This window comes from Porites lutea, chromosome 6, assembly GCF_958299795.1.
Source record: "Porites lutea chromosome 6, jaPorLute2.1, whole genome shotgun sequence".
In the NCBI taxonomy this organism is placed as follows: Eukaryota; Metazoa; Cnidaria; class Anthozoa; order Scleractinia; family Poritidae; genus Porites; species Porites lutea.
Genome location: NC_133206.1, coordinates 28,247,909 through 28,267,904, shown reverse-complemented (window position 1 = coordinate 28,267,904; position 19,996 = coordinate 28,247,909). Strand labels below are relative to the sequence as shown.

The window sequence follows — 19,996 nt, the reverse complement described above, 5'->3', positions numbered from 1 at the left end:
AAAGGGGTTATGATTTCACTAGCCATGGATTCGGAGTCGTTTTTAACAGCAGAGAGTTATGGTCCGGAAAATATTAGCGTCCCAACTCCACTTACAACTCAAAACTTGATTGTCGTAGCCTGCGTACAGGCGTCCCCCTACCCTCCAAAGGGAAAGGGAAGCGAAGCGTCTGTACACAGGCTAGATTGTCGGAGTTGCAAACAGAATCGGAACAAGCCAATCACAGTCCTTGGCAACGCGAGTGAATGGTTTTAGTCAGTTCCAGGTGTTCAGATAGTGGGGACTGTACCAAGAAAAGTGAGCAGGAAAACACATCGAGGGGCTCGGGGTATACGTAGGGAGGGAAACGGTGAAGGAAGCTTCCTCTCTCCCTCTTCAGCTTTCCATTTCGCTCCAATCTACACAATCTGAACGACTGGAACAGCACAGATCTTTTTTTTTTTTGCTTATTCCTTCGACAGACTCTGGTGTCCGAATTGCTCCAAAGTTTCGGTAACTTGTCAGATTCGAAATCATATATTCAAATCAACATCTTAAGAGTAAAAGCGCAAGTCAGCTACAAACAAATCCATTTTGTGAACTGATAGTTCAATCATTAATTTTTATCTGGAAAACTATTGCTGAAGACCGTATGAATATAAGCAACAAGATAAACGGGTTCCAGATCCGAAAATCTGGTTTTTACTGAATCGTTATCGATGGACTCATAAGTGGAGACGAAAGAAAGTGAAGAGTTCTGATGCGTTTGACTCGCTTTTGTCGAGCATAATTCTTCCAATTTTCACACCGTTAAAATCATTCTTACGATTCCGCTGCTGTCCTGGAACTCAAACCCTCAGTGGAGCTCCTAAAACAAAGTAAGGGACTGCAGACATGAAAATATGTGGCCTTTTCAAAGACCCTCTATTTTCTCCAGGGGATTTATTGATCTTTCTCGAGCCAATGTTTTTGAAAAGAACGAACAGAAAAATAAAACAATGTCTGTTTACAGGCTAGAAAATATGAGGCGAAACTCTCATCGAAAAATCCATTTATTTTCGCGCAAATTTAAAACGCATTCATATATTTCCCTCAAAACCATCACTGCATATATGTAACGGCAACCAAGTTATTTTAAAATATAAACATACAAGAGGTGTCGATTTGCCTCGAGTTTAAATAGCTAAGCATACTATACATATCGCCTGGACAAGTCCAGTCACTAAGTAAGATTGAAACGCCGAAGGATGAATTACTTCCTGATAATGGTATCGAGTTGCTTTCTCATCAACTGTGATCGACCATTTAAAATATTTCCACCCGGGAAATACCCTATAAACAAGAAAAACATCATCCCTCTTTACACACAAACTCATTGATAAATTATTTACAATATATTTCGCAATGTAAGAGTAAGTTTTTCACAGGGGTAACAAAATTGTACAATAGATTTAACTACCTAACGATTTGTATTAAAAATGTATACTTTCATTTATAGCAGAACAAAATGGGTACTTTTTAGACAAGAAAATCTTTTTTCTCAAGCATTTATTGTCACAACGCTGACTAATGGCGAATTTATCGAAATTTACAAGCACAGCACTTGTGTAACAAGAAGGGAGTAAATAGTCTGCCGCGGAAAATTCGCTAAACAATGCCAACTAAAAAAATTATATTTTTTATAAGTTCTGACAAATTCGGAAGAGCAGACTTTTTAAATCGTAAAATATAATCTGTATCATCATGATTCAAGCTAACCGTAGCGTTATGGAAGGTATATTTTTCAGTTTTATATTATTTTAAACTTTATGAAACTACCCTACGACGATCAGATCCCCCTCTTCAATAGAAACGACAGAATACGTACATATTCAAGTTTTGCAATATGCGTTGTGAGTTACACCCTGAACCAAGAAATTTTAACTGTACCATAAATGTGTAAGGTCAATATATATTGAAATTTTGTACAACTATATCAAAAAGGAAGTTAATGTTAATTAAGTGTTAGCTGAAATTTCTATAAATCTGAGTCGTTTGAAGAAAAGATAAGTCGCTCAGTGAAATTTAGTTGAAAGGTGTTTCACCATTTTCAATATTATATAAAAACCAGATTTCACTAAAATACGTCCCGTTAATGAACACGTACTCTGGAAATACCCAAAAGTGTATTATGGGAACAAACGTATAAGTTTCACTAAGGGACAGACAATTAGAAAACTTATGGTGGGGGCGGGCGAAGTACAAAAAAAATATTCGCGGAAGCGAAAAATTAATGAAAAAAAATTCTTGCACGCAAATTAATCCTAAAAAATATTCATGCTACGGGCTTAAAAAAATTCATACAAGGAATTTGATAACGAAAAAAATTCCTGCGGCTCGAAAATCCCCCCCTATACCTTTTCTAATGGTCCGTCCCTAAGGTACAATGTCCTGAAACGATTTAAGGTTGTCTTTGCATTGATCACAGATGAATTTATTACAATATTCCTTAGCTTTCTTTCTTTAGCTTTGAACAATAATCTCGAGTCAGAGACAAGATATTTTCTTAAAAACTTTCGTGAGAGTTATCCCTTAGAAACCCCGGCAGAATTCCCAATTCAAAATTCTAGCATGCACAGTACATTAGTGAGTCGTTGATCTGCTCCAAGCAGACGATCTTTGCTGTGACTTCAGAGAAATGGGAGCCCTTGCTGGGATATTACCGTTCTCAATAGCTCTTAGAGGTTGTCTCCTTTGTACATTCGAAGATCTAGATATTGAGCATCTTTCTTCCAAGTCCATAGTATCATCCGCTTCCAAGGCAACTGGAATGCACAACTCGTTTGCGCTGTGAATTTCACTGTCAATTAACACCGGTTCAGGGTCCGTCTCCATCTCTTGCACTTCAAAATCAAATCCGTTTTGAGAACCATTGGGATAAAGAATACTAGGCGTTGAGCTAGTCCTTGTAAACTCGTCCCAGTTTAAGAACGAAGAGTCCTTTGACTGCTTGTTTAGCACACCCTGGTCGTCGAATTCACTACAAAGCTCCTCATCTAGCATTTCATCGGCGTTCAAATCACCTTCATCCTCCATGTCTCCATCGTAACCACTTTCGGACAAACTCCCCACGCTTGTATTTAAAACGCTGTCATCGACACCGCCCTGATGAATTTGTCCTGTTTCTCTTGCTGCTGACTTTGTGCGGCCAGTGACGAGACATCGCTTACCACTTTGCATGGCTGATTGACGAGCAATAGGAAGGATATACTGACGTAATTCTTCACGTGCAGGAACCTGCGAAAACAAGTGAAATCAATTCTGTGGCACTATTTACGGGTACCTAAGGGCCTGTTTACATGGAGTGGGGGACCCCGGTCTAGTGGGGTTGGTTTCTTTTGTTTTCACGCTCTGGGGGACACAAAACAAAAGAAACTTACCCCACTAGACCGGGGTCCCCCACTCCATGTAAACAGGGTCTTAGCTGGGAAATGCGAATTTTTACCTTTGTCTGAATAAAGAGTGAGCCTCTGTGTATGTCGATTTCGTCGCGTGTTATCCATCAAATCGTCGGTTTTTCAGGCTAAATCGTCGCATATCAAGAATTATCTTGCGTGGCCTGGTAACGCTACTAGCGAGCTCAGCGCAACCACAAAGACGACGGAAACGAGAAAATAAGCAAAACAAAAACTCTGAACAGACGTGCAGAACAGTTTTTGGCAGGTTTCTTTGACGTCATTGCAAGACTAACAATGTCAAACTTGATTGCCATGGTAGACTTAGATTTCGTCGAAAATATCCATACCAAGGCTCAAGTGTAACCTCAATTCAGTCATTGAAATGTACGCTATCTAGGGACAGAAATTTTCTAAGAAGATTAACTCTAGTCACTATTATGACTCGAGACCACTGATCACACTTTTTATCTTACATATCCCGCATGGAAGATAAATACAGTAGTTAATTTAGATATGGTATGAATCATACGCAAGACAACTTACCTTGATTTCACTAACTTTCATGAAACGTTCATCCGAGTATCTGAGGAAAATAAAAACAAAAGAAAAAAAATTAGACAAAGCAGACCTGAAACCATGGACCCAGGGTTCTCTCTTACTTGTAACCCAGGGAACGAGGTTGAAAAGTCAAGCTCTTCTAACCTTAGAAGTCTGCCATGGAAAATTTGCAAATGAAACTAATAAACCCTTTAAATCCCAACGCTGACCAACATTAATTTCCTCCATACAATATCAAAACTTACTGTATGGCTACAATAGTACGCTTGCTTTGATTGGCTGCTAAGTGGACATTGTGTTCTTGTAATGACCAGGCATTACTAGCTAGGTGTCCAAGGCATATACAATCTTTGTTTAATTTGATAGTGGGTATCCTTATGGACATCCATGTTATGGTTGATTGACAGCTGTCAAAAAGGGTATTTGCTGACCAGTGTCACATGACTGTATCATGGGATCAAGTGTTAAGCTCACTGAGGTGACATGTTTTTCCAAGTTATCTGCCGACCAGTTCTTGGTTTAATTGATCGCAGGCTCAGGTCTTTAATGAAAAGGCCATACAATAAATAATTTATTAACCTCGTCCGCTCGGTCATTACTGGGAAATCTTGATGTATTGACCACGCTATCACTCTGCTAATACATCAAAGCTGAGGTCTAAGATTTCCCTATAATGACTAAACGGACGAGGTTTTAAAATAAGTAGTATGTAATGAAGAAAAAAGGTAATGAGAATTCTTGAAATGATCACCAATTGCTTTGATTTTTTCTTAAATTCTCTCAATGAAATCTTTAAGGAAATGTATGGAGATCAGTTTGGAGACTATTGGGTCTTAAGGGGTAAATAAATATAATACACTGGGGTCATAAACAAACAAACCTTTCTTTAATTGCTTTTAACTTCACGTTTCTGTGGTCGACGGGGTAATCATCAAGAAGACTGTAAAGGAAATTCACAAATTATTTGAGCATTCCTCTAACACAAGCAGATTACAAGATACAAATTTGAAAAATAAAAATGGTAGCAATAATTTATTCATTACCATTGTTGGTGTAAATGAAGTGTGCAATCCAAAAGATCCACAACTCCAAGACCTGTGATTTCACGCATGTGTTGTGGCCATGGATTCTCTGTTGAAAGAATTATAGATGCTCTAAAATAGCTGTTTTAAACAGGAATCTGTTCAAATGTGCTATTGAAGAAGTGTTCTTTGATATTCACACCGGAAGGTTTAATTTTCAGGTCTGCTGGTATGATTTAAGACCCAATAAAGGTCTTCTAACATGAACCCTTACCTTAATGTTTTTAAGCTTTCAGTCAGACCTGTAACTGCAAATTAAACCCGGGGCCCAGCAGTTGTTTGAAGGCTAATTAGCTCCAAAGCCTGGTTAAATTTTAGTCTGGGTTGTTTATTCTTTGCTCAAAAATATTTTCTGGGATAATTTTTGTGATTCCTTCTAGAGCATCGAATCATTAAATTGTATCTAGACAAAAAAAATTTAAAAGTTGAATATTCTTTGTAATTTTTCATATATTTCAATTCAAATTTTTCACCACCCCTGGGTTATCCTTACCCAGCTTTGAACCACCTGGACAAAAAGTGTCATGCAATATCTACAGATCAAATACAGCATTCATTATACACAACTGTCTACTGGCAATTTAAAGTTCTTTCAACACGTACTCTTCTGAATGCAGTGAAAAAGTACTTACCAATTTGTTGAATTGAATTTGCTAGTAAAACCGCAGAAGCAGCAGTTAATGCAGGTGAAAACCTACAGAAGAAGATAAAATCACAAAGCATAAGAACCAAAAACATTGTTTTTCCAGGCAACATTAAAAGTAAATACTAAAACCAACAATAAATAAACAAATAAAATGTATAAAATAAAAATAATTTTGAATCTTGCCTAATCTTAAGAAAAATTTAATACAGAAATGACCAAATTTTTAAAAGTATTAAAAAAAACCCTTTACCTTCCACATTCAGTGTGTAAAATTGATAAATCCCCTACATATCCTGCAATACATTCAGTCTTCTGACTAACCTGAAAAGGAACATTCAGATGTCAAGTAAATTATAATGCCATATTTGACTACATTAAGCTCCTCTAAATAGAAGGCTCCTTTCCTCAGCCACTGTTTACCCTGCGGGATGATGTTTGAGGAATGACAGGTCACTACCCAGATATGAGTAGTGCTTCTGACTGGTTCAAAAGCAAATTTTGTTCTTGGTAGGACAAATGAGAAGTGCTACCCAGATTTGGGAGGTGACACACCATCAGTATAGGATTTCTGTGCTCGTTCCTCTGAACTCATTTTGCAAGGAAAAAAAGGGAGGCATAGCTAAATGTCTGTTGTTTACTCAGGTTACCTGAACATGAAATTTCCCAAAAACTCATTTACTGAGTATTGCACACTCTGTTGTTGCGTATTGGTACTGAAATCATTGTGTTCCCATTTATGATAGGTACTGTATTTTATTTTTAATGAAGTTCTGTAATGTTTGAGGTCAATGCCCCAATATATTACAATTTACCCATTGAAAAATTACTGACACAAATTAACTTTTGATTATTATAAGACCAGCTGTTTTTAGGATAAAATATTTTCTAAAATTATCCAATCAAAATGAGAAGCCTCTCAAAAAAGGCCTTTGAAAAGTTAATGAGCCTTTGGACTTTTATGGTAAGTACAACATAGAAAATTACAAGAAAACACAACATTATTTTAATTATTGTACAGCAGTGTACTACTTCTTACTGCAAGTGGATGTTGTCTAAGAGTAGCGTAGTTGGCTCACAGTAAACACTTATCATAAGTTTGCAAACAAAACTTTTACTTACTGCAGCAAGTGAACAAAATAACTTCAAGAAATCAGGTATGGTTAAGACCTGAAACAAGAAGAAGAAAAATCCAGTGTCAACTCTCGCATTTCAAAGAAATGCATGAAATCAATATTGACATCATCCTTCATAAATAAATAGATATAAATGTAAACTATTTAGAGGTAGCAAATCCACAAAATGGTTGTTTGTCTACCATTCCTGCTTGAATAGAAATTTGGAAATGCTGCTTTTTGAGGAGAGGGCAAACCCTCAGAGAAGAAAACCAACAACATATTCAACCCACATACAGTGTCCACGCTGGTGCCGTTGGTTGCATCTAAGCGTGGACATAAGACAAAAAAGACATTCTAATAAGCTCACTGCCAGGCATGATATGTTTTGTGGTCAACCATTTGAATTTTGACAGCCGTTAAAGCAAACTGTCGCACCAAATGTTAAGTTGTTTACATGTTTTTGATAAGCACGTTCTACTCATCTTTTATCTCCCTAATTTCTTCTTAATGTCATGAATATAATTTTTGTTGACCGAAAACAAATCAAGTTGAGAAAAGCTACCTACTTTGCAAGTGAATATGCGAAAAATACCATCCCAAACTTCAACAGTTTGGTGGCAAAACATGTCTTGTTTTTACCCAAAATTATTAGAACGTGTTTTCTCGTCACGTGTACGCACTTAGATGCAACCGAAAGTATTTGAACCCGGGCTCCCTGCTTCAAGGATGTCATGTGGAATTTTTTATCCCCTTCAAAACCACAACTGAAACATAATTTTCATTTCAACAAGAGCTGAAAAGTGTTTGTCCAGTTATTTTTTTAGGATAAATAAGCACTCTAACAGACCTTAATTTTAGATTGGGATCAATTTAGCTGCTGGAATATTGAAACTGATTTTGACAAAAACATAAATTAAAACTGCAAGTTTGATATAACATACTCTAACTTGGCCTTTGATACAGGACATAACTTCACCCATCATTCTGCAATTCATTAAAAAGGAAAAAAAAAAAGATCACAAAAAGAAATTTACTCAAAGAAAATCACTTGAGCACTCAGAGAAGAAGAAAGACTTAAAGCTGTAGTGTTAACAAGAGTCAGACATATCCACTAAAATAGTCATTCAAACAATTTTTAATTTACCTGACAACTTCTTCATATTTATATGTGCCATCTGTAAGCCAAGCAGCTTCCCTGATAGTCACGATGTCTGTTCCTTGAAACCTTAAAAGAAAAAAGACCAGTCGTAGATTAAAAACCTTCTTGAAGCAAGCCAGAGGACTGTCAAGAAACTCAAAACATTGATTCTACTATCACTGCAGTCAGCTGGGACACAAACTAAAGGAGGTTGGTGGAGGGGCGGGGTGGGGTTAGGGGCATTCACCATCCTCACTGACCAAATTGGGTTTGACCAGGGTGAAAAGAGAGTCAAGCCTTTCCTCATATCATCCAAAGAGAGTCTTACAGGGAAGCTGTAAATAGCATATAATTGCCAAGGAGTCATTTTGAGTAGCCCCCAAAGAAATTCTAGACCAGCAAGATTGATTACAGTTCCATAGGACATGACTTTCTTTGCACACAGGTTAGCATGTTAAAAAGTGTAACAACTGTAGTTTAATATCTCCATGAACACAAACCTTGCTGCTACCAGCATGCAGGTAATTCCAAGAAGTTGAAGCTCTGATCTTTGCACCTTACGCCTCATTAAATACTTATCTACACAGCTCACAGCAATGTGAACAATCTGGCTGGGGAAATCCTGAAATATTATAGATAAATAAATGTACCCAGTAAGAGTTAGTTGATATGGAAAATATTATCAGCACAAGTTTATGCAGGAATATTATTTACAGTGGGACTCATCTGCATACTTGATAAGCAGAGGGTTTAATGTTAATCCTAATGCCTTATGTTACACAACCCAGTGGTGGTGTCACAAAATGTTGCTGTTTTCTCAGGCTAAGCTTTGAAGAACTTGCCCAGAGTAGGGGTGGCGAATGGTACCTTGAAAAATGTGGGTCTCGGAAAATTTTGGCAGGATCTCGAAATCTCGGAAGCGTTTATGATAAGTCTCGAAGTCTCATTTTTGCATAGTTTGTTTTTACTTTTTTCGAGTCTTGAAACTTTTTACCAAAGAGTCTCGGGCTCGGATTTCTAACTAGGATCTTGACGTCTCGGTGAGTCTCGGATTTTACCATTTGCCACCCCTCAGAGTCTAGTCAAGCACGTCAATAAGCACAACTCAGGTCTCTTTCAAACAGAGACATACACCCCTGGACACCATTATGGGTGATGTTGGTGTTTGGATTTGCAAGTTACATTGTACAGGGGAGGGAAGGGGGAGAAAAGTGGGAAAGGGAAAGCCTTCTCTCCCCAATCCCTCCCCTTTTGTTACCTGCCTACGTTTACTGTGTTTAAGAATAGCCAACTAAACTAAAACAAAACAAACCTTCATGACTGCAACTTCTACCAGCCAGTCAACCAAGATATACCTACAAAATAATCACAGCACACATTCAGATTATGTACCGGTATACCCTTGGATTTATCCACATGGATAAGCAAAATAACCCCACCTCATAGTGCTGTTGAGTTCTGTCTGAAAACTGAAAAGCTTGTGACTGTTTTGTGCCTTTGATCTGGAAACAAACTGAAAAGAAAACAAAAATACACAACTCAAGGTTAATTAAAACGACAAAGTTCTAGCAATATCATTGAAAACGTTTTTTAACATATATTTTGTGCAGAAATTCAGTGCAGAAATCATTGCTTGAGAGGACTATATCTCCACGGACAATAATGACCGAGTGGGAGACTGTGTAACAATTGAAAATCCAAGATGGCGGCTGAATTGTGGTAAGAGTACAGGACCTTTCTCGAATTGTAGAAAACTTGAAGTGAAAAGGGAGACTTTACAGCTAGTTGCGTTAAATAACTGATTCATTAGAACTGTAGGATACCTGTGGCTGGAAGGCTATCCCTCAAATGGTTCTAACCTGTGAGATAAACTCTGCTACTTGTGATTTAGTAACCCCTCCAAGGTTTCCTTGTGCATATTCAAGAGCGAGGGTCAGTTGCGCATCCGGGTGATTGTTTTTGGCACAGTCTCGTAGTTCTCTGAGTCTCTCCAGTCTTGAATAAGGTTCTAGTGGTCCCTGACAATAACGCATCTTCCACAGTTCGAAGGCAGCGTGGGACGATCCCTGGCTTGCAGCATTTTTGAGCCACCCTAGACTTTCCTCTTTTTTAATTTCATCCTGAAATGATTTTTTAAATGAATAGCTTTAAAGGAACCCTTTTTTATGTAGTGGTTCAGTTTTGTCCTTGGTTTAATTTTTGTTGTCTTTTGTTTCAAACTCATAATTATACATTACCATACCTAAAAACAAAAAAAGGGAATAAAAATTAAACCAAGGATAAAATTAAACCACAACGTCTATTCCAAAATATAAGGTCAGTGCTGTAATATTTGAAGCCATAAAAACTGTACAAATTGCACATTTTAGTAGCCTCCCATGCAGACGTTCTTAGGGGTTTGTCACGCGTTCCTGCCCAACACGTGATGAACCCCTAAGAACGTCTGCTTGGGAGGCTAACATTTGAGTCCTGCAAACTTGAATCTAACAGTGATTTTGTTCAGCAGGTATGCCAAACTTTGTCAGAGTGTGACAATGTCACAGTGCTAAACACCACCCCCATCGTGGCAGAGAGATAGTGTCAGTCGCTGGATGTTGGTGGCTTCCTCCTCCAGAGGCTTTCCCAAGGCTCAGTGGGGAATACACGAGAGCTCAAGACAAACAAGAAGCACGAGAGGGGGATGATGGGAACTCCAACCACTCTACTTCGTCCCCGTTTTCCTTAATAATTAACTCAAATATCCCCCAAAAATGATTGCGAGCGAATGGGGACGAGGCAGTGTGGGTGGTTTTTTGAGGTCAATGATGTCTTGAAGTCAATGTGCTTGTGCAGTGACTTCACACTCTAAGAAATTTAATTAAATAGCGCTGCATAGTAATAATTTATTGTAAATGGCCAAATATTTAATTTTCAGGCCTTAAATGTCAATTTTCAATATTATGTCCTCAAGCCTTTGTGTATAACAGCACATAAATTTACAACTGACAAAAAACTGTACAATCTCTGAATCCTGTTAATCCAGCTACCTAAGGGCCATTTGGTTTGCTTTGCAGATTAAAAAAATCTAAAGAAAAACAGCCAACTTAGAAAGCAATTTAATTCATTAAAAAAATAAATACATACCTCGTGTAAACTTAGAATTTTCCCTACACAGTATAACACTGACTTGTTAACCTGATGATTAAAAAGTTGAACATAGTTTCTACCAGGTACAGTGTAAATGCTTTGTATTATGAGGGGTGTACAGTGTTACACATGAATGAGCAGAGTAAAATCAAACCCTGTTAATATGGACGTAATAACAAGGTGCCCATATTAAGCGGGTGTACGTGACGCAGGGTATGCCTGTAGTTTCAGATAAAGGACCTTGTTAAGTTTAATGTATCAGAAAATGCTTCTGTGTAGGTTTTTGGGTAGTTTATTACTTGATTATGTCTGCAATACAGGCTATTTTTGATCTTGTGATGAAAAAATGTGTGGTATTTTGTGGAGGATTCAGGGGTCAGTATTATGACTATGGGATGGGCGATACCCCCAGCACTGTCAATAAGAACTATTTCAATTAGTAAGTAGGGAATTGATCTGCTAAGAAGTTTTTTGGTTCTAGTGTTCTTTTGTTTCCTTTGCAAGCAGCTAACTTAAAGGTTCATGCTCGTAGAAGTGGTTAGAAGACAGTGCTGACCCTTTTAGTCCCAAAAACAAATTCCCCAAATTGATCTCCAACCTTTTTTTGTAAGATAAGTTGAGGGAACTTGCTGAAAGATCAAAAGCATTTTCCCTTTGAAGACGATTTTTGTAGCCTTTCTTCTTCTTGAATATGTATTGACATTGTATAGAGAAAATTATTTGTCATCACTCATGGGACCTAACGGGTCAAGAGTAGGGGCTCTTACATGTACACGCCTGTACATACGGTTTTCCTTGAACTTGTCACTAGATACCTTGTTTAATGTGTTACGTAGACTAAACTTACGCTAGAATTTGAAGAAAGTTCCACCATACTGCTAAAAACACAGGATTTACAGCACACACCAGATGGCGCCCAGGGGGGACGCACAAAAAACCAAGTAAATGGTGCACCATTTGGAATGTTGCACTCAGCCTTGAAGAAAAATTCTGCAGCTAAGCAGCCATTTTCTTTTGCATTCACAACACCTTTATCTCCATTTTCTGAAACTAAAAGATGAAGATACAGTTAAAAAAAAATGGCGGACACATCTATGCAGACACCTCCAAGACACTTTGACCTAGGGTCTTTTCATGCCATTCTTCAGTCATTTTTCTTTGACTCTATGATTATTTGATATCAAATTGGATCCTTCCCAAAAGCCGATGTCAAGACTTGGTCCGTGGTGTTTTTCACTGACTTAAATTTTTTTGACTCTGGGTTTCTGCAAGGGTGGACACCTTGCTGGGATGGACAACTGTGCCTCAGGCCAATTTACACAATGTTGTTGTTGAACAGACATACTCTCTCTTAACAGACAACTCTACAAAATGGACGCTTCTGTAAAACGGACACCTGGAGATGATCCCTGCCTTTTTCTACTCCTTTTAATTTACTGTCTACAAGACAGACACCTCTCTAAGCTGCTCACATAGTGCCACTCCCAAAGGTGTCCGTCTAAGAGAGAGTAAACTGTAGTTCAATTGTAGAAACAGTGATCAACAGATCACACACACACAAAAACCTCCTAAGAGATTCCCCCTGTACGTGTCACTTATAAAAGCTTCTTGATCATGATGAAACTTACATCATTTGTGTGAAATGTACGTCAGTTGTAAATTGTCCGCGTAAAACTCTCTTCTTTATTAAGGAGGAAGAGATAAAAAATCTTATTTTTTGGTGTAGACAAACAGATATACGCTTATTCCTCAGTACATACTTCCTTCATTATACAAATGAGCAAGTCCTAGCTTGATGAGAGCTTCGGGATTACCAACACCTGCAGCCCTAGGAATTACCAAAAAAGCAGTAACATAAAATTTTCATAGTGTTTATCATAATAAGAATTAACTGTCAGAGAAGACCTATCTATTATATTTTAAACAGTTTAAAATCACAGGCGTGCTTAAGGAAAGGGGTAAAATTCGAATGACGCCGCGCAAACCTCTGAATTCCGTTACATAGAACAATGGCAAACCTTTTTAAAAGTGGAAGATTTTTGAGCGATGGCCAAACTCCAAGAAATGATGCTGACACCCAAAGAGTAGGCGAGTCATCAATCACACTTTTTAACCTCGAACAGACCTGCAAAAAGGATAAATACACACAACGAATGAAATCAACAACAAAACGAACGTTTAACGGTCTGACGAATACCGCGTCCTCTACCTTCCAACGGTCGCGAAAACCTTGCCATTTTAGACAAAAAGTAAATATATATTTCTCATTCACAGGGCAGAAACCAAGGTTTGTATACCTACCATTCTCAAGCACATAAGCTCATTGGCTGTTAAACGCTTCAAAATGAGAAGAACGACTTCTTCTGGTAACGCGAGCAGTGAACATCGTGAAGGACGCGCTCGTGTTGGAATTCTGTTTCGAAGCTTCATCTTTCGCGACGTGTTAGGAAAATTTTACAGAGCCAGATGAAAGGGGCGAAAAGGAGATAAACTATAAAGAAAAAAATCTTAAAGCTAAGAGCAAGAGTTTGCTCTGTACTAGAAAGGAATCCACAAGAGGAACTGAACGATCGCGACACGCTCTAAGACAGACCAGTGCACCGTTGGAATTAAATCTAGCGCGGTGTAAGTTTACGCATCGCTTCGCACGTTCTCATTGGTTGCCTGGGACTCTGGGGCCTCCCCTGAGACCCTATCGCGTGTCGCAATCAAAAGAGCCTGAAATAAAACATCTTTTAAATTATTTTTTTAAAACATTCACTTGTATTTTCATAAAAATATTTATCTTGATTAGAATAAGGTGATGAAAAAATGTATCAAATCCAGGAAGGTGAAACGGTCCAAAGTTGTCAAGGACAGATGCAACATTAAACAGCTAATTTTGTTACACCTCGTCAGCCATTGGCGCCGTAGCTCAGTTGGTTAGAGCGCCTGTCTAGTAAACAGGAGGTCAGTGGTTCGAATCCGCTCGGTGCCTTCATTTTCCTGTTTTTTTTCCCACTCTTCTCTTAATTCTTACTTAAAAATTCTATTTTTATCGTGTTTTATTGTGACTTCTGAAAAGGTAAAGAACGGTTGTACCAAAAAATAAACAATAACTACGAAAATCACTGGGACATTTTTAGTTTCAGAAGTACAGGTTACAACTGGAATAAAATTTTTTCTTCGTCAGTGTCTGTTTTTATCTTTCCTTGTATCTGTTTAATAGCTTCCACTGCCTGTCCATGTACTCTCCGACACCCCAATTTACATTTGGCTGGAAAGGATTTTCTTTTTATAAAAGACAAGATCATTTTCGTTCTTCGAGGGGTGCACTTAGGAAAGGTCCTATTTTTAATGCAATTTCTCAAAATATGAAAGGAACAAGCGCCTTCCGGTTCTTCGGATACAAATCTTTACCAGCTGTCCCATTAAATTCTTCCTGATAAGCTTTGTGCTTCTTGTATGAGTAAGTAACAAGTGTTAGAATCGTTGCAACGAGAAACAGCGCTGATGGGAGAGTCCACGTTGCGATGAAGAAGCCAATCCAAGATACAATTTCACACAAGTAATGTGGACACGAGACAAACTCGAAAAGAAATCCATGAGGAATGACATGTTGCGATTTTTCAGAAAAAGATTGCTGTCTTCTCTCTTTGCGAAAAGCTTTCAGTTTGAAGTGACAGTAGCTGTTTCCAAATTCACCGAGGAAGAATATGATGGAGCCAACAACTATCAGAGGCAGGAAGGTTTGTTTGTAGCCATTATCGTGTCTCAGTGCAACTCCGGTCCAAAATGCAAAGAACCAGTAGTAAACGGGCGCCCCTATACTTTCGATCAAGGGCATTTTTCTACGGTAATCGTGAACAAAAAGTACCTCAACTGTGCGCCGTAGAAAGTGAACAGACCACAGACTAATGAAGAGATATTCCCAGTCTTGATTGGTGGCAAAGTTCTTATTGTTTGAGACTAAGAGAGAACCTGTTGCAGGAAAATGCGTTAAAGATATTCCAGGCACCTTCATTGCGAGAAGAAACACTGCCAAAGTGCCAATATATGTAGCAGAGTTCACTACGACAGGGCTGAAGCCACTTGGGTCGGCCATGTTTGATACTCGTCTTCGTTATACCCACGTGACTGAAATAAACTGTCACGCGAGTCGAAAAGTATTTTACATAACTAAGTATCACGCTTTTACCCATAACCCAACTTTCAAAATTGAACTCATTTGGGGGCCTACATATATTTCCTTTTCAGGGGCGGCTAGAGGGGTAAAAGTGCCGGTAAAAGTATACCCCTAACTGTCCTCAATATCATGTCCAATCCTCCTACCTTTTTCCACCCCGCCGCCAGTAAGCTAGTCTGCTACACAGCCGTTTTTAGTGTCGTCACGCATAGTGGGGAGAAGCGTTGCGTGACGACACTGAAAACGGCTAAGCGAGTTACTGAATTTATCAGAACAGTTGGTAGATTAGTTAGCCAAGGTATAGGTACAACTTGGCTCAAAACGGTTCACCAAGGCATTCACCACGTTTCTTAGCTGCGAATGGAGAGTGCCGGGAAATTGAAAGAGAGCGAACGCTTAATGTAGGAATGAAAAGGTAGGTACATGTAATTATAGCTTCCTAGCACTCTTCCATACATACATGGTACGTATTTTATTTGATTTCAAATTTGAGATACAATTTTAACTAGATCTAACATGCCTGCAGATCACTCGCCGATTTAGCCAGAACTTTAGTTGTCTAAGGGGCGGTCTCCCAATTTTAACCAGCTCAGCGAGCGGAGAAAGCGGCCGAAGTTCGGGCATCTCTATCGGGATTCTTGTGCTCGGGAAGTTCTGCCGTTGAAACAACACAACAATCCCGTGCTTATTTATTGGTTTTTCAAGGGATTGTTCAAACAATATGAAACTTAGGGGTACAAAAATATGCCCCACTTCACCGTCTACCTCTAGAAGGACGAGACAATCTCCTTCGAAAATCATGGCCTTTACTGGAGTACAGAGGATCATTTAGGAGTCAGTTCAATGGTCATAGCTTCCCTTCACTATCTGAAACCTGCCATCCAGGCTTCAAGGAAAGGTCACATTGAAAATTCAGAATTAAGGACCTGGAACTGCACACCATATAACTGAGTTCTCCAAGGAGCACAGTACAGCAAAGAATGTGAGAATCTTAATCTTGGGCACAACCAAGGTGGCCTTGACTTAAATTTGTGCCACAACACAATACCAATATTCTAATGGCCACCACTAGCTATTTTAAAAGTATTTTTGGGGATGGTAACCCACGAGTAAGCTCTCTATTTCTGGTAAAGCAAGTCAGAAGAGCACATGCCCCTTACTTGTCTCCTTGCAGCTTTCCCAAACGGAGAGCTTCCTAGCAGGCTACATGGATCGATGATAGCACAAGTACCGAGAGAAATATTGCACACCAACAAAGTGGAAATAAAACCAAGATATAATATGTAGTGTGAAAACTTTAATACTGATATGAGCAGCAATGACAAAATGAGCTATGCAAAATTCATTTGAAATAAAAAGAGCCATCATAACAAAACAGATGACACATTACTTGCAGTCAATAAGCTAAGCAGTCTATTTACAGTAAACCTTTCGGAAAGCTCAATTAACTTTTAATAGCTGTCAAAGATTGTTTCTGAAGCTTGGTTTTATACACTTCAAGCATCAGGTTTTTTAAGTATTCAATTTCCTTTGACAATGAAGACACCTGATCTTTCAGGTCAACATTTTCTTTTTCTAATCCACTAAGTTCACTCTGAACGGCCTCCTGCTCTTCACGTTTCTTGATTCGGTACCGTGTAGCAGCATCTTTATTCTGCTCCCGTTTTCTTTTTCTCTGCTGGGGCGTTTTTTCCTTCACGGGTTTTTCCTGAGGATATGGTGCAACATATGCTGCCCTCGTGAGAGTCCTCACTGGATGAAAAATTAATGGTGGGTTTTTCTTGATGGGGGTAGCTTCAACACCAGGAGATGGAGGATTTGAGCTGCCCAATTCCGTATCTGAACAGGCTAGTGGTATTTCCTCACTACTTACAGCTGATCCAGGGGACGTGACACTGCAGGGAGAATGAAGCTCAACCTCTGGAACATTCTGGGATGGTGAAGAGGGGACATCTGAAATTCCTTCACTGAATGGAATGTTTTTATCAGCACAGAGCCTCCTGAGAATTTCATCCACGTTAGCAAAAATATTGGCCTCTATCATAACTGGACTTTCTTCTTCAGTTTCCGGGAGAGGGATGTTCAAGGGCTCACTTTTCTCTGGACTTTCACTTTCAGTTTCTATGAAAGCAAAGTTCATTGGCTCACACTTTAAGGATGGTTCCCCAGTTTGTGGGGCTTCATCTATAGTTGACACACCAACTTCACCCATGTCGATAAACGAGTTTGTGTGATCCTCAAGCACTGGTTCAAAGTTGTTGAATTCCAGTCTTTCTGTCATCCACTCACAATCTAACAGACCACCGCCATCTGAAATTCAAGAAGAAATCACTTAATTTCTGCAATGAAAAATTAACTTTCAACATCTGTATATTTAAGGCCATGTTCAAGGTTGTGGGTTTCCAAAGCCTAAAAAGACTTTGGCAAGAACAATCAGTGGGATTTAAATAACCCAACTGATGCAACAAGATGATGCACAATTCTGTAGAAGCTGATGTAATGTCTTGAATTTTCCACAATACGTTTTACGAATACGTCACGAGAACGTGTTGCCATGACAACAGATGATATTCGGTGCATTCGATTTAAAGACAAACGAATGGAAAATGAAATTGGGAACTTTAACGATGTTCCCGCTGAACTACGGAAATGTTTCGTGCTGATATCGAAAAATACAAGCTATCACATTACCTTCGGAAGGAAAATTTTTCACAATCATTCAAGTTCCTCGCAAAGCGCAAAAAAATTACCCGCAAGAGAAGCTGCGATCTTAAAATAAAAAACCCACGGTTAAAAATACATTGGTTCAAAACGACAAAATAATAATACAAACCTTCGAAATTAAGCTCTTGTAGCAGATCTTCCGCCAACAAGTTCGAGAGCGGCGCTTTCCTTTCTTCTATACAACTGTACACGTCATCATTATATTCATGTAGAAAATCGCTTTCCCCATCCAATGGATCGGGAAGCGGGTTGAAGAGCTCTAGCCCTTCTAGAGCTGTTGATGTCGAAAATAATGAAATGCTTTCCATTCTTGATTTGTGGTAAGTTCTGGCCATCTGTAATCGATGATTGAGAGAAAAACCGGGCACGCCGTTGGAAACTGTAAAAGAAATCGAGATCGATTAGTACAATTCGCGAAAACGAAGCCATGGCGTTAGAGCGAGGAACGAAAATAAAGGCCGCTTTCATGGTTAAGTTAAGTTACTGTTCTGTTAATTCATCTTCTGGGTCAAGTTTATGTTTAGAATGGAGAGAAAAGTCGTGCTTTTCGCATCGTAATGCAGTGTGTTCTTTTAGTAATGAGTTTTGATCGATTCATTTCTCGAATTTCACGATTCTTTCGCCTGTAAAAGGCAAGTAGAGATCTAAAGAAGTGTTTGCGTGATCGTAGAAACGAATGTACAGGGTAATTTGTACTTACTCCATGGTTGTACGAGGTGCAATTAGATTGCACGAGGAGGTTTTGCCGAAACAACTCTCACACCGCCATTTTCTCGATGGATGATGAAATATATTGCACGAAGGACGTGCGGTGTGTCTTGAATCCTTGGCTGATGCAATAGCACGCCATATTTAGAAGTTGACGTATTTTCAGACCAATCAGCGCTCTGAGCTATTTCAAGGAAGCCAATCAGCGCCTTTTTGATTGACGTCAATAAGCCTGTCAGACCGGTCAGCAAGCCAGTTTTCAAAGGACTTTGAGCTTCTCGGTGGGTTTAAAGTCCAACATGATCACGGAAAGGCATGTGTCGTTTTTGGCGGGAAGAAATTTGGCGGCAAAATTTACATTTCACTAGCGCCATGTTTTTGTTACACCGCGTGACAGCCGGGCGTGACACGAGTACCTAGAGAATGTTGTGTCCGTTTTATATGGCGTCCCGCAAGTTTCTACTTTACCAATTATGTGAACAGTTCACAAATCATTTTAAGAGCGAACTTGACTGACAACGATTTTTTTCAAAATAAAACAGTACTTTTTGTTCAGTACCTTGGATACCGGTTCACGTGGATACATGTACATATATTCTGCCGGCAGAATTTCGAGCATAATGATTTTAATCATTAAAATCGTGTTATTAAAATCGTGTTATTAAAATAACACGTGTCAGTCTGACAGCTGTGTCTTCCTCTTGACTTTTTTCACCCATATCAAATTAAGACAACGAACGTCTTTGTATTTCTCCTTTAAAATACCAACAGACAAAACTCTCTTTTCAGAGACGGACGTGAGCCCTCTCCAGACGAATCCAGACTGATTTTTTAAACCGCATATCTTTTTACCTGGACTCGTGTGGACAAGGCTCTTAATGCCATTTCGGTGAGCGGATTGCATTGGGTTTCGTGTGAACGGAAGGTTGTAAGTTCGTGCAAAAATACGGGATTTCAGGGTTTTCGTTGCAGTTAATATCAAATGAATTCCTTTTGGAATACTCGTGCTTGCACCATTCCCCTCCCTTTTGTTGAAAGTAAAAAGTAATTTTCAAATTCAATTTTATTTTCTGAGATAATAAACTTTTGTCTAATGACATTGTTCAAAGCCAGGCACTGACAGCTTGCTTCGTTCTTTAGGAAGGCGCATCATGTATAGCTAACCTAATTTAGACATTTACACAGCAACCAATTCTTGAAAATTCAATCTTTCTTTACATGACATTTGTAACCCCCCCCCCAACCCACATCCAGACCCTCTTACATCGGCTCACTTTTCGAAATAAAAATGCCAGCATTTTGTCCTGATTCATCTTTT

General features: G+C 38.9%; 3 protein-coding genes and 1 non-coding gene across 4 annotated transcripts; 1 reads left to right on the top strand and 3 right to left on the bottom strand.

Annotated features, from left to right (window-relative positions):
- Nucleotides 1-1,358: 1,358 nt before the first annotated feature.
- On the bottom strand, nucleotides 1,359-13,670 carry LOC140941126 (cyclin-F-like). The gene is made up of 18 exons (XM_073390095.1): nucleotides 13,383-13,670; nucleotides 13,100-13,206; nucleotides 12,842-12,909; nucleotides 11,929-12,131; nucleotides 11,079-11,129; nucleotides 9,815-10,075; nucleotides 9,395-9,468; nucleotides 9,268-9,310; nucleotides 8,456-8,577; nucleotides 7,962-8,042; nucleotides 7,759-7,801; nucleotides 6,822-6,869; nucleotides 5,953-6,023; nucleotides 5,689-5,750; nucleotides 5,018-5,105; nucleotides 4,855-4,914; nucleotides 3,960-3,999; nucleotides 1,359-3,255 (listed from the first exon to the last, which is right to left on the bottom strand). The coding sequence occupies exons 1-18, from the start codon at nucleotides 13,509-13,511 to the stop codon at nucleotides 2,602-2,604; spliced, it is 2,205 nt and encodes a 734-aa protein (XP_073246196.1). The 5' UTR covers nucleotides 13,512-13,670; the 3' UTR covers nucleotides 1,359-2,601.
- A 299-nt stretch (nucleotides 13,671-13,969) lies between these two features.
- Nucleotides 13,970-15,200, bottom strand: LOC140941251 (very-long-chain enoyl-CoA reductase-like). Its single transcript, XM_073390235.1, has one exon. It carries the CDS (start codon nucleotides 15,163-15,165, stop codon nucleotides 14,428-14,430), a length of 738 nt encoding a protein of 245 aa, XP_073246336.1. The 5' UTR covers nucleotides 15,166-15,200; the 3' UTR covers nucleotides 13,970-14,427.
- Nucleotides 13,985-14,058, top strand: Trnat-agu (transfer RNA threonine (anticodon AGU)). The gene has a single exon. It is a non-coding gene; the product is annotated as a tRNA-Thr (tRNA).
- A 1,328-nt stretch (nucleotides 15,201-16,528) lies between the features above and the next one.
- On the bottom strand, nucleotides 16,529-18,824 carry LOC140940943 (uncharacterized). Its single transcript, XM_073389902.1, has 3 exons — nucleotides 18,671-18,824; nucleotides 18,080-18,349; nucleotides 16,529-17,556 (listed from the first exon to the last, which is right to left on the bottom strand). The coding sequence occupies exons 2-3, from the start codon at nucleotides 18,303-18,305 to the stop codon at nucleotides 16,691-16,693; spliced, it is 1,092 nt and encodes a 363-aa protein (XP_073246003.1). The 5' UTR covers nucleotides 18,306-18,349; nucleotides 18,671-18,824; the 3' UTR covers nucleotides 16,529-16,690.
- Between the last annotated feature and the right edge of the window lie 1,172 nt (nucleotides 18,825-19,996).

Excerpts from the sequence above, each read along its gene's own strand:
- LOC140941126 (XM_073390095.1), bottom strand. The coding sequence starts at position 13,511 with ATGAAGCTTCGAAACAGAATTCCAACACGAGCGCGTCCTTCACGATGT. Across the intron at positions 12,910-13,099 it reads AATCTTCCACTTTTAAAAAG|GGCTGCAGGTGTTGGTAATC; the intron begins GTTTGCCATTGT and ends GGTAATTCCTAG. Across the intron at positions 3,256-3,959 it reads TGAAAGTTAGTGAAATCAAG|GTTCCTGCACGTGAAGAATT; the intron begins GTAAGTTGTCTT and ends TTGTTTTCGCAG.
- LOC140941251 (XM_073390235.1), bottom strand. The coding sequence starts at position 15,165 with ATGGCCGACCCAAGTGGCTTCAGCCCTGTCGTAGTGAACTCTGCTACA.
- LOC140940943 (XM_073389902.1), bottom strand. The coding sequence starts at position 18,305 with ATGGCCAGAACTTACCACAAATCAAGAATGGAAAGCATTTCATTATTT. Across the intron at positions 17,557-18,079 it reads ACAAGAGCTTAATTTCGAAG|ATGGCGGTGGTCTGTTAGAT; the intron begins GTTTGTATTATT and ends CTTGAATTTCAG.